This window comes from Ruditapes philippinarum, unplaced genomic scaffold, assembly GCF_026571515.1.
Source record: "Ruditapes philippinarum isolate M1 unplaced genomic scaffold, ASM2657151v2 ctg3940_1_1_1_1, whole genome shotgun sequence".
Taxonomy (NCBI): Eukaryota; Metazoa; Mollusca; class Bivalvia; order Venerida; family Veneridae; genus Ruditapes; species Ruditapes philippinarum.
Window position 1 is genome coordinate 129584 of NW_026865429.1, and position 14140 is coordinate 143723.

At 33.0% G+C, this 14140-nt stretch overlaps 2 protein-coding genes across 3 annotated transcripts; one reads left to right on the forward strand and one right to left on the reverse strand.

The window, feature by feature from the left end:
* LOC132728970 (heat shock 70 kDa protein 12B-like) lies at positions 1-4418 on the reverse strand. The gene is made up of 5 exons (XM_060714698.1): positions 4273-4418; positions 3755-4086; positions 3074-3292; positions 2203-2335; positions 1-1144 (listed from the first exon to the last, which is right to left on the reverse strand). Exons 2-5 carry the CDS (start codon positions 4082-4084, stop codon positions 93-95), a joined length of 1734 nt encoding a protein of 577 aa, XP_060570681.1. The 5' UTR covers positions 4085-4086; positions 4273-4418; the 3' UTR covers positions 1-92.
* A 4450-nt stretch (positions 4419-8868) lies between these two features.
* LOC132728966 (uncharacterized) lies at positions 8869-12606 on the forward strand. Of its 2 annotated transcripts, none has more exons than XM_060714693.1 (4): positions 8869-9240; positions 10337-10507; positions 10929-11048; positions 11754-12606. In XM_060714693.1, the coding sequence occupies exons 1-4, from the start codon at positions 9177-9179 to the stop codon at positions 12353-12355; spliced, it is 957 nt and encodes a 318-aa protein (XP_060570676.1). In that variant the 5' UTR covers positions 8869-9176; the 3' UTR covers positions 12356-12606. The 2 variants fall into 2 exon arrangements, with proteins under 2 accessions (XP_060570676.1, XP_060570677.1); XM_060714694.1 differs by lacking the exon at positions 8869-9240 and adding an exon at positions 10119-10209.
* The last annotated feature ends 1534 nt before the right edge of the window (positions 12607-14140 follow it).

Sequence of the window (14140 nt, forward strand, 5' to 3'; positions counted from 1 at the left end):
ATAAGGGAAGCAACTCTGTAGTAGTCTATTATACGTCTATCAACATAAAGACTTGTTAAAGCGGGCAGAAAGCTGATACTCTGTCCTACCATTTACTCGCTTTCAGGAAAACTGGTAAACCAAGCTTCAAATTCCTCATTCGATTTTAAACTTCTCACATGTACATGTATTTCCGTTTCACCAAACATGTACGAGATTGCAACTTTTCTGTCTTCTTTATTTGGAGATTCTGGGACTTTGAAAAAAAGACTCCCTAACGCCTCGCAATCCGGGTCCGTTGTGTACTTGACTTCTTGTTTCGTTGAGCTAAATAAATATATCATTCCTTCTGCACCAATAGGTTCCGTTTCTTCAACGTGTGAATGTAATATTGGGATTTCTTGATCAATGCTTACCATTTTATGAAACACATTTTTGCATCTCAAAATTCCGTCCACTTCAACTTGTTTGTCAGGATCATGATGTGTTTGAAAGACTGGCCAGCCTTCCCTTCCGATTGTAAATTGTGATATTCTTCTTGACACCATTCTTGGAAAATGGCCAAATCTAACAGCTCCTTTCAGAACAGCTAAACCGGCCCTAGGTGGAATCATCAGCCTTTTATCAGGAAAAGACTCTTTAAATGCTGCTTTCACCAGGGCGCATTCTCCGAATCCGCCCACTAGAATCACTGTGACAACATCTTCTAGCTTCGGTTCAGTAAATAACTCTTTCACATGGTTAATCAATTTGTTAATCGAAACATCGAATAGCTTTTTAACAGTAGCCTTTTCAATCCTCAATTTATCCCCTGTCCACGTGACAATATTCTTAAATCTTGAATTGGCAATTTTTTGTTTCACACTTTCACCGTCAGACTCCGCAAATTCTCTTAGACAAGCAGGGATTTTAAACGCAATTTTCCCAGCAGTATCCGTTGTTATTGTGCGCTTTTTTGTTTCAAATTCTCTTAGAAGATCAAAGTAGTTCGGCATTTCTTCTTGTATGAACTTTTCCATGGCCTTTTCGCCAATAATCTCTTTAAATATTTCTATAAAGGCTTTGTCTACTTCATTACCACCCCATGCTCCGCCACTTGCCTTATGAAGTTCTTTCAAACTTCCGTCATCCATCTTTTGATGAACAGTTATGTCAGCTGTTCCTCCTTTAAATAAAAATTAACACAGAATAGTAATATCCGCAAGGACCGTATGAAAAAAGCACACACTAAGTTAACTTTGTATCATAGTTTGGGGACCTTTCTGTTGAAAATGTGTCAGAGTTAAATCGTATACATATACATGCACAGCGCGTTAACTGGAGTGTAGGTATTTGTTACCCGCATTCCAGATCATGCCCATTGATTGGCTCATTTTTGCTGGGGTTTACTTATTGTGACGGAAGAGAAAGGGAAAGCGACAGGAATATCATAATCTGATGCTCGTTCATTGGTTACTTTTTCTCGGGTTTCATATTGTGACAACAGGGAACGTGTTCTTATGTTTGACTATGATACAAAAGAGAAAGAACATCAAAACACTCGGCAATCTGATTTATACTCGGGGGCTACGCCCCCCTCGTACAAATCAGATAGCCTCGTGTTTCGATGCTCTTTCTATTACTTGTCAAAGCAATACGTTAATATATTATAAGAATATAGAATTAAAACTTTCATAATCATATCTTTATGGTGGCATATTTCTGCCACCAGATAATCATATAACTAACTAGTTAATAAAGAAGTTACGTAACTAGTAAACCTCTTAATTAACTAATTAGTTATGTGGATAACTAGTGACGTAACTAGTTATTTTTTTCAATGAATAAAATATCATTACGGGAAATAAATGCATGTTAGTGCCTACAACTGCCATCCCTTTACTATTTTACCAGCTTAATATTAAGAGGTTAACTAGTTACGTATCTAGTTAACCTCTTAATTAACTAGTTAGATAAGAGGTTAACTAGTTACGTAACTAGTTAATCCCTTAATTAACTAGTTAGTTATATGGTTATCTGATGGCAGAAATATGCCACCATATATCTTAATGCAGCCATTATGGTAGTTAAGTATTTTATCACAGTATATATACAACTGTACATTTATAAAGTAATTTATCGGATAAATGTTTCATTCAAATTATGCCAACATGATTTATACATATTAGATAATTATAAGGATTATTCGTAATGATGCTGATGATATACATGAAAGAACTATACCTCCTAAATCAACAACCATATAGTTCGCAGACAGTTCAGCATCAGCGGGCGTGTCTTCAGTTACAACTTGACACCATATAGACGCTGCCTCAGGTTCTAAAGCGAGTGTAAGGAAGTTGTTTGGAATGCCAGCCTGTTTGTAAGATAATGTAAATATCACAAAAATTGCAATACAAGTTATATAGCGTATAACAATCTCATTCAAAGTACATTCAAATGTAATTGCAAATTAACATACATGTACACAAATACCAAACTTATTATAGAATATTGAATTTGGAATTTATATTATATATTGAATGAAATCGTAATTACAGTTAAAGATATGCAAATATCTATGTGCAAGATATATCCCAATGAATACGTAAGTATTTGATTTATATATCCCAACATATTGACGCTATTACGAAATTAAATCGTTGTCAAAATATGCAAAAGGGTATTGTATTTGTATTGGACTTTATTAATGTTGCATCAGTATAGTATTTAGCCAGTATAAATCACATAAATGCCAAATATATTAATATTTAAGCACCGCCTTCTAAACAAAATTCTGGAAACAAAGTGATCCCTCGGAAGTATTAATCACAACAAAATTACATAAGAATTGCAGACTCGGTTTGATAACTATAAACCTTGTTTATAGTGGCGGCAGGGCCAAGTGTTTATCAACTAAGGCTAGTAACCTAACGATCGCTAGCTGTGTAAGTTCAAACCCGTCAGGGGCAAACCGTAGTTCCCTTGAGTAAGAAACTTTACAATCATTGCTCAGTACTGGTTGGTTCCAGGAATGGATTCGAAAGTGTGTCTATAAGCTTACAGCTTTCTACACAATCGAACTAAAATAAATTATGTATAAACTAAACTAAACCTTATTTGCGGCTCTTCTCATGAACTGTTTCGCACGTTCATTCCATATTGCTGGTACTGTCATTACATATTGTATTTCACTCTCCCTTATTCCAATTGTTCTCAGATTTAACGTTTCTAAAGCGTGCTTTTTCAAAAAGCGAATTGAATGTGAAATAATGTCTATCGCTGGAGCACTTTTTCCTGCTATATCTTCTATCGTTGTGTTTATTTGTAAATCCTATAAAACGAGTAAAATGTATTTTATTTAATTTAAACTTAAAACAATGATCAATATTTATATAATACTTCTCTTATAATGAGATAGTCTTCACAAAACACCTTATTTATATAAAGTACTTTAGACTTAGTATAGTAACGCCGACACATGACCATTATCTTGACAATTTTCTTGGATGATCTAAGTTAACCCTGTCCTAAATTATAGACACAATTTGTCATTTTAACATAACCATCGACCTGCCGAAAGGCTCCTTTCAAAAGCTGGATGGCCTCCAATCCACTATCTATTGGTGCAGGGCAAATGACTCGTTGTCAGCGATTTCAACTTTAAATTAGTAGCTAATTGTAAAACTCAAATGAATATTATTTGCTCAACAAATGAAAATAAAATCTAAAGGAAGGAAAAATTTGTTCTTATTCGTTGTAGTAAATCCATCATTTTCTACATATATTTCATTACCTTTCCTGTAGAATAGAGACTCATTTTGAACCGTCTAAAAAGATACCAGTCATGGTGTTCGTCATCTTCTGCCAAATCAGCAAATTTGTCCTCAGCTTCAAAGCCAAATGAATGAAACTCCTTCTCTGGTGTTAGCAACACTGCTGTTGGACATTTGAGTGACATTAGCTGTGCCGATCCGGCTATCCAGGCTTCATTTGTTTCAATTTTATCCGGTTTATCCAGGAACGAAAATGCATATCCACTATAAGTTGTCCCAAAATCAATAGCAACAACGACTAATGTATTGCTTTTTGTTACCGTTTTGTGTATTGGTTTATTTTCTGTCATATCTGAAGAGAAGACAATAATATCAGTGGAGTTTCATAAACAAAGCAAGCTGATGTTCATGTCGGGTATTTCAATTAAAATAAAATGGAAAAAAATCTTTAAATGGCCTAACCAACATATCAAACATTAATTAATTCATTAACCAGTATCAGATTTATTTTAAAGAAGATTTTATCAATTTTACTTACTTTTTCCATAATAGACTTGGAACAAATCCTTCCATCAATCCATTTCTTGAAATCTTTACTTTAACAACAATTTTATTCTGCACAACCGGAGCTTCTTTAAGTGTTTTCTAATAAATATACACTATTCTAATAACGATAATGTTTCAATTTCCGATTTAGAAACAGGAAGTATAAAACGCAAGAATCGAAAACGAAACTATATATTCTAAAGTTTCAAAGTACTAAAAATTATTTCCACGGTCAATTCAATAGTTTAAACATTTTTCATATTCAAAAAAATGAAAAAAGTTAATTTACAAGTGTATATATTTATTATATCAATTTTAAAAGTTTTAACCATTATGAAATAATAATAATAATAACTATAATGAACAATTAACATTCGTGTACACATAAAGAAATATAATTGTCGTATTTATAACTTTAAGCAAGGAAAATTTGTTGTAGAAAAAGTAAAAATTGTGACATTATGCCCATCCAAGTGTAAATGGCGAGTGTACAGGTAAAAGTTAAATCAATCTTAACTTTTTTTAATTTTACTTAAAATTTAGAACCTATTACCAACTTATCCACGTGGCTCATGAAAAATCCGTATAAAAATCCTATGGGATGTATTGATGAAAACAGTGGGATAGTATTATATTTCTAGGAAGTTTTTTTATTTAATGCTAAACTTTTTTATCATCAAATATTGGTCAATCACCAATATAATAGCCACTCTTTTAAAACATATAGCTTGTTCGGCTCAATATGACAGCAGAAAACTGATAATAACGTCACTTTAATAAATATGTAAGATGTATCTACATTGTAGTACTTTACATATTATCTTGTATCGAAATACAAGACATGTTACTAAAAAAGCTATTATTATTCTATAACCAATACATTTTCAGCATTTGTCTATGGCTATTATTATTTCTATAACCAATGCATTTTCAGCAATTGTCTATGGCTTTTATTATTCTATAACCAATACACTTTCAGCATTTGTTTATGGCTATTATAATTTCTATAACCAATGCATTTTCAGCAATTGTCTATGGCTTTTATTATTCTATAACCAATACACTTTCAGCATTTGTCTATGGCTATTATAATTTCTATAACCAATGCATTTTCAGCAATTGTCTATGGCTTTTATTATTCTATAACCAATACACTTTCAGCATTTGTCTATGGCTATTATAATTTCTATAACCAATGCATTTTCAGCATTTGTCTATGTTTGCTGTGTTACAAAGAGATGGTCCAAAAGAAATAATTATTGGTTTCTTTTTTATCAAACTATATATATATTTAAAATAAATAAAATAAAAAAGGCCATATCAAATCGATGACATACCCCATATAGCCATATAAAGCTTCGTTGAAAGGCAACAGTGGTTGTAAAATATTAAATATTTCAAACACAGATTTTCTCTCAACGTCTCTCAGATTTTACATGTAAACTATGAAATTCATTTTTCAGTGCGCCAATTAAGAAAAATCATGCAATTACTGGACTTGTAACGTCTCTGTATTATTTCAGAAACTTTTCCTTGAGTACATTCCGGTTTCGTCCAAGTTAATTTTAATTTTCAGAGACATATATAAGGACATTTACACAATCTACCTTAGTGAAATTACAAGGTCCGGTGTCTTGAAATTAATAATAATAATAATAATAATAATAATAATAATAATAAATAATAATGATAATAATAATAATAATAAAGACTTTATTTAACAAGGGAAATCATTTGAAAAAATATCATCGATCTTCCACGAGGCCTTCAACAGAGAACAATATAAATTTAACATATTCAAACTATTGAAATGCATAGTTTTAACATACTTGAGAATTTAAAGATAATGCTTTCAATTTGTTATATGGAGATCCTAACCGGTGCATGATAACATAGCAATTCAAGTATAAGGTTTTAAAATGAAGGCCATTTCAAATACAAGATACAGAATAGACAAATGACTTACGAAATTGTTCGGTATTCATTTAATAGGAAGGCGCCTCATTATCATCAATTATGGTCAATGGACAACTTACCGTACTTTGCTAAGATGAGGTGCCGTCGATAGTTGACAATTTTTTGTGCAAACTCTGTGAATTTGTTCATATCTTTGTCTTCCTTTTTCTAGTTCGTTGGGTAGTATAACCTTGGTCCCTTTCTGCATTTTTTTTCAATTTGCTGCTTGTTTTTTTTCTTGGGAGCTTGATCGTCATTTTCAAATGTGTGATCAAATTTCAATTTTAAATTACTTATACCGATGTACAGAATGCCTATCGGGCTTAAATTCAATAAATACACAAACATGCATTTTGTTTCGTACACATATGTTGATATACGTGTATTGAATCGATGGAATGTCAGAAGTAAAAATAAAGATTACATTTAAGGGTAATGCAGGGTGTTGAGTTACATATACATGTACATTGCAGGCATCGTTATCAAACATAGTGATATATATACGACTGTTAAAAGCATGCACATTCAAATACAGAAAATTTTGTAGCTCATAGCTTGATAATTTATTAATATTGAGTTGTGATTGACCAGTTTGGTCAATTGTTGCGGTTTCTTTGTTGATTGGAGCAGAAGTCTAAAAAGTCACTGACAGGCCAAAACACATTTTTCTTCATTCAACCGGAAAACCTGTGTAATAGGCACAAGTACTTGAGCTACCGATCATTTCTGTAAAGTTTCATTCAATTTGAATCACTGGTATTTAGGAAGTACTCCAGACAAACTTAAAAAATAAAATTCATTAAAGGGTCGTAACTCTGACATAAATTATAAATGATATGCACTATTAAACTTGGTACCAATAATTCTTGTAAAATTTGGATGGAATTGAATCAATAGTTTAGGAAGAGTAGTCCAGACAAGTTTTGTGACGGACGGACTCACGAAGGAGAATTGATCCCTATATGTAGCCGTTACTTTGTAGCATATTTCAAAAGTTTTGTAACATTGTCTTGTATGACAAGTTATCAAAAGATATGTTGCCATTATAAGAACATGGAAAGTTAAGATGTCGGGCTACAGTTGATCCTAATCAGCAGCTAGTACAAATGGGGTACATTTATTATAAATGTCTGAATAAAAAATAAGAACTGTTGCACAGATCTGTGACTTGCAGCTTTTTTATTATTTCGTTTTATACGCTTCCACCTCCATCGTGTACATACCAGCCCACTCTTTACATAATCATTTTATTACCTATGATGGCTGATTTCTGCCATTTCGTGTCTTTGTGGTTTCGACCCTCAAAAGTCGAAAGCGAAGACACGATAAATTTCCAAATTTTTTGTCTTCGCCTTTCGCATTTTGAGGCGAAGACGCAACGACATGACAACTATAGGGCGCCAATGCGAAGATTTCTACCCGCCGGCAGAAGAAAAAAAAAATCGTTATTCCGCCTAAAATATATCGTTTCTTTGTCTCGGCGCCCACAAAAGTCGAAGGCGAAAACACGATAAGTGAGCTTGTATCACAGTTTGGGGACCTTTCTGTTGAAAATGTGTCAGAGTTAAATCGTATAAGTATACTTGTATCATAGTTTGGGGACCTTTCTGTTGAAAATGTGTCAGAGTTAAATCGTATACATATACATGCACAGTGCAGGTATTAGTTTCCCGCACTCCTGAGCACGCCCATTGATTGGTTCATTTTTGCTGGGGTTTACTTATTGTGACGGCAGAGAAAGGAAACGCGACAGAAATATGATATTCAGATGCTCGTTCATTGGTTACGTTTTTCTGTGGTTTCATAATGTGACAACAAGGAACGTGTTTTATGTTTGACTATGATACAAAAGAGAAAGAACACCAAAACACTCGGCAATCTGATTTATACTCGGGGGCTACGCCCCCTCGTACAATTTAGATAGCCTCGTGTTTCGGTGCTCTTTCTATTACTTATATACATGCACAGTGCGTTAACTGGAGTGCAGGTATTAGTTACCCGCACTCCAGAGCATGCCCATTGATTGGCTCATTTTTGCTGGGGTTTACTTATTGTGACGGCAGAGAAAGGGAAAGCGATAGAAATATCATATTCAGATGCTCGTTCATTGGTTACTTTTTTCTTGGGTTTCATATTGTGACAACAGGGAACGTGTTTTTATGTTTGACTATGATACAAAAGAGAAAGAACATCAAAACACTCGGCAATCTGATTAATACTCGGGGGCTACGCCCCCTCGTACAAATCAGATAGCCTCGTGTTTCGATGCTCTTTCTTTTACATATTATTGTGTCTTTGCATTCGACTTTTAAGGGGCGAAGACACGTAATGGAAGAAATCAGCCACCATAATTACCTGAGACTGAGTAGATGTTTACTTTCGGAGAGAATCTTCACAATATAAGGCGATATCAAAATTGCAAAATGTATTCATGTACATATTGATTAGTAATTAGATTGGTAACACCTGCTGCTTTCATTTTACCTGCTTGGAAATCCATTTGGAAATTCCGTTTTCTAAAATTAGTAACGGAAATTTTGCTCTTAAAATAGTAGGAAATGATACTGTACGGGAAGTCCCCATACTTCATTTTTCTTATTGATTGTGCCTTTTCACTACCTTACCTGGTAATATATATTTTTCTACGTATGTGTGTGTGTGCCGATTAAGTGTAATAAATATACCAAAAATAAAGAAAAACAGAATTTGTAAAAACCGGCAAAAAAGGCAAAATAGAATCTGTTGAACCTGTTCGTGGACAGTGATGGAAATTTCAAGCTTCCATCAACGCCCCCAGCAGAATTCAACATGAAAACATAAAAAAGACACGCCTCTCAAAACATACGTAAAGTAGTTGTGCAAAACACATTTTACAGAATAATGAAGAGCCAAGGGATCTTATAAATAGCGGATAAGTACTTATTAAACGAGTTAAATGTGATGAAGAATTGGTCCCAAGGCGCTCACCTGAGGACAGTCTGTTATTTGTGTAAAAGTATTGAAAGTTAGTGTTTGTTATGAAGATTTGAACGATGATGGTCACTAGACCATACTTCATCCAAATATATATTTTTAATTATACTATATACATGGTCTAAATGTCATAGCTGTACATTAAGAACAAGAAGGTAGGTCAGTAGGCCAATATTTAGGTAATTTCATAACAACTTTCAGCCCCGCACTTTTACTATAATAATGTTTGTAATGAAAATCTATGCCCCCGGGACGTGGCCAATTTTGACCGCAGTGCCATAATTTGAACAAACTTGGTAGAAGTCAAGAACACAATGTTTCATGCGAAATATCTCACCTCTAACCTTTGTAATTTCAGAGGAGAAGATTTTAAAGTTTTTACTATATGCATATTAGTGAAACCTATAACCCTGGGGTTGGGACAATTTTGATACGAGAGGCCAAATTCGGACAAAATTGATAGAGGTCCACTAGACGATGTCCGTTACAAGACGACCTGATAACATTTTGTATACATGCCAGAGCAGATGTACAGTTCGAATGACCGTAGAAAGATTTCATGATAAGTCAAAATGAAGTAACTTGCACCGTTCGGGAATCGGACCCTAGCAGCTCGGTTCAAACCTGACGGTTAAGCACAAAAATGGCTTATCATTTTCTCTTTATACTCAAAGAGTTATAATTTATGCAAATTTGCTCAAAATAATTTGCGCAACGTAAATATTATCCAAATGTATATAAAATATATTAAATTAAGTAAAAAGGTCAATCGCGTTGATGTATATAAACATCACTTACATATCTGTTAGAAATTCCCACTTATATCGCGTGTTATTTTCATGCATTGAGGTCACAGCTGTGCAGTGAATCTGGAAAACCAATCTAAAAATAGTTACTATGGAAATTTTATGCAAAAAAAATTAAGTTATATAAAATGCTATAAAGATTCTAATTCCATTTATTACTCACCACGACGCCTGTCTATAAGTTATTTCTGGGGGTTTGTTATTTTTTTATAATAAACAGTTTAGAATTAATCTATATAAATATTTAAAAAATAAAAATGTGATTTAAAAGTTAATATTGTTTAGTATTAAAATGATGTTACATTTCTTTTTTTATTTAAGCTGAGCCAACGTCACTGATACGGGAGTTTACAGCTATGGCAGCAAATAGGAATTGTATTCGAGATCTGGAGGAAATGCGTGTTGAACTGAAGCATTTTTTTCTTACTACCATGTTACTGTTTACAACACCACTTTTGGGATATGCTGACGAACTAGATGCTGCATACAGAGGTAAATATCTTCAATTTATTTCTGTATAATTTGAATGGCTTCTGTAGTACAGCGGTAAGCATGATATCCTCGATACTGATATAGAACTTTTTGATCATCAAAAAGATATTAAAGACAAAGAATTGAGAAAAATGTTTCTGTTTCTTCGGGATCATGACTTTTAGTGTTGAAGATTCAAACCTAAGTAGGCTGTTCCCATGGATATAAGAAACGTTGTATTTTCAATTCTCCTCAATTAATGTGCACCTTGTAAATGGTATTATCATCTGTCGCTTAGTACCTTTATTTTACTAGAATATTTTAGGTAATATAATAGGTGAGATCTTAGTTTAGTTTTAAAAATATGTGAAATAATTGTTTACAACTCACTTATTTACAAAATAACAAAGTGCATATAATGTCACCTACGATATATTTCCAGATATAAAGATTTCTAAAGTATCTGGACAGTCAGGATGTGTGGTAGGGGGAGTGTTATTTGTTGTAGGCTTTGGACTTTCTTTTGTCACATTTGGAGCGTCTCTTGGCCTCTGTATAGCAGGTAATCAGTTTTAGTAACACTTAGATACTCACGTCTTATTGCAAAAAAAAAAAAAAAAAAAAAAAAAAAAAAACACACACACACAACAAAAAAAATAAAATAAATAAAAAACAACGCAACAAACACAGTGTAACTGAACTATATTTCAATGCTGTAAAAAGGAAATAATGTTACTTTAGGAGCGCCTCTTGGTGTCTGTGTAAAAGTTTTAACGAAATGTATTTTGTTTTCACCAGAAATTAATAGTAAATTTCATGTTATCGAATGCATGTCGCACTGAATATGTCTAATATATTCATACCCTGTTTACCTATAGTGTCTGTGTGGAGCAAAACGATGATTATTTCACATTGAGTGACAGTTTGGCATTCATCAGTATTTTCAAATATCAAAGTTAATTAAAATATATCTTTAAATATGAACGGGTTAACCTTTAAACAAATAAACACATAATGCCTTAAGTGTTTGTTTTATGAGTAAAGGTACTATCAGGCTTTTTTCAACCGCTGTGCGCTTTAGATACATTTCAAATTGATAAATCTGTCTTCTTCAAATAGATAAACATCTTAACACGATTTGTCTTTATGATACATTATATCATATGTTCATGTCATATTTTGATATAACTGACTCGAGTTAGCTGAAATTCAGTTATCGATTACTACAAGTGATTTTTTTTGTTTGAAGATTTTTTTTCTTTTTCAGGTGGAATTATTGGAGGCGCAGGTGGGATAGTAACCGGTGGTGCTTCTATAGCTGACGCTGTAAAATCAAGCAAAGCTAGAACAAAGGCAAAAGCTGAACTTGATAAGTGCAATACAGCTTTTAACGAAATACTGATGAAATGCAATAGGGTATCAACCCAGCTCGAGAATGTTGGAAATATTGACATAAACTTTCCGGTCTGGTGCTCATTTTGGGGCAATTTAATGCTGGGCACAGGACGAACCCTTTCAGGATTTGGCTGGCAAATGGTTGCGAGTACTGTTTTGAACGCAATTAGACTTGGCAGAGCCGTCGACATTGCATCTGATGTAACATCAGCTGTCGTTCCTGTATTCCGTACACTTGGAAACGCAGCTAAGGGGCTTCATATTGCTGGTGGAGTCGTAAGTGCCGTCTTTCTTCCCATTGATATAGGTTTTCTAGTTTACAATTCGATAGAGCTTCACAAAGACGAATCTCATGACGAGTCAAAGAAAATACGAGAAGCTGTTGCCAAGCTACAGAATAGATGTCCTAGTGAACAGGACATTGATGAAATGATAGATTCGTGTATAAACTCATTACGACAGCTGGAAAACTAAATTGTATTACAAAAACTTCCAAGTGGCTTTTGTTTTGATATAGTGATTTTTACCTTAATATTTGATATAGTGACCTTTGCCTTGATATAACCATGTTTGATAAATATTTAAAGTTAAAGGCGCATTTGTAAAATGTAACGATAGAATTTTATAACCTTAGATGAACAATTTATTTTACATATTAATTGTATCTTACATTTATTTTTATCTTAAATGTGTTCAATAAAAGTTGCAGTTTTGAAAAAATATAAGATGCGTGGAAGACTTTTTAATTATTTAATGTACATTTTCTCATGAACCAAAACGTCTGTGATAATGACCCATTTATAATGAAATTGATATATTGTCTGGTGGTTCTTCGCATTACAGGGAAGCAAAGAAATGTTCATTATCGTTATGTGAAGTCTGTGAAATTCATATGAATCGAAATGCATACGATAATCTTTAAAATTGTCCGAGGTTAGGTCTAATGAAGCAAGCACATTCTTACTCTTTTGCCCCCAGTACCATTTTACGACTTTCCAAATATAGGACATGGACACTATTTAATGCATCAGTTACAGTGACGAGTTTTTATATGTAAATGTTTTATAAAAATCAAAATGTTCACTAAATCAAGTAGTGAGATTAATTAACAGTTTACACTATGTTTTTAAGAATTTCAGTTTAGATTTTAAACTTACCACTTCTATAATGGACTTACTTTTTTAATTTTCCCTTTTCTTGAACCCATTATTGTTATAACATCCTATTTGTTTACCATTGCATTTAATACTGTATACGCTGGAACTGAAAACGAAACTAGATCTACAAACCATTTACATGTATAAACACATACATGTATACTACTTATTCAAAAGTTAAAACGTATCTTGTTTTCGAAATACATATAAAATATCAGAGGCTTAGAATACAGAATATAGATCTGTGAAAAATATATATTCAAAGATCAAGTATACTTCAATATTAAGTGGTTCAGGACACAGAGGTTCATTAAACATTAGAGTAAAGAATTTGTATAATCAATAAATGCATGGATCGAAATAAAATACTAGTACACAACTTTCATTTTATATATACACATGTACACATGTATATAAAACAACTGATGATTGCTTTTGATATGTTTACTGTTCCATTTGTCTTTGATGCTATTGGAAGATCTTTAGTTAAGTCGCCAAACACTCTAGATTGAGAAATTCTATATCCTTACAGTGACATTTTCTAAAGTATTTTTAAGCTTTATCAAAACGTCATTTTGTGGTGTGTGTAATAAACGCGCGCGGTAGAGCACGTTAGTGCAGGAAGTTACTTTTGTACAACGAGTCATGGAAAAATACTACGTACTTGATGTGTGCCGTTTATTACGTGATATTGTCTCTTTTCCCTACCTTGAATAACTTTTCCGGAATACATAGCATTTTGGCAGAAACAATCGGGTGAAGGTCCATACTCAAAAACATGTGCTCGCGTTAGTGCCTAAATTTTATTTTTTTTCGAAGGAGCACATGTTTTTAAAAAATGGACATAGCGGGGTTTGATGAATTATTAAAGAGGTAAATAACACAATAATGTCCAGTGCAGACATTTTCATTATTACTTACTATATCATTTATATATAATTTAATGCACTTTTGTTACCAGCATTGTGCGTTTTCTCTGAGAAAAGCAGAATTTTGAGTTAAGACTTCACAGAGATAATTTTATTCTGTATCATAGAGTATCAAACTGTTGGCTCTTGGAATTCCATTTTGTTATTCATATTCCAATTTTCAAAACATACAT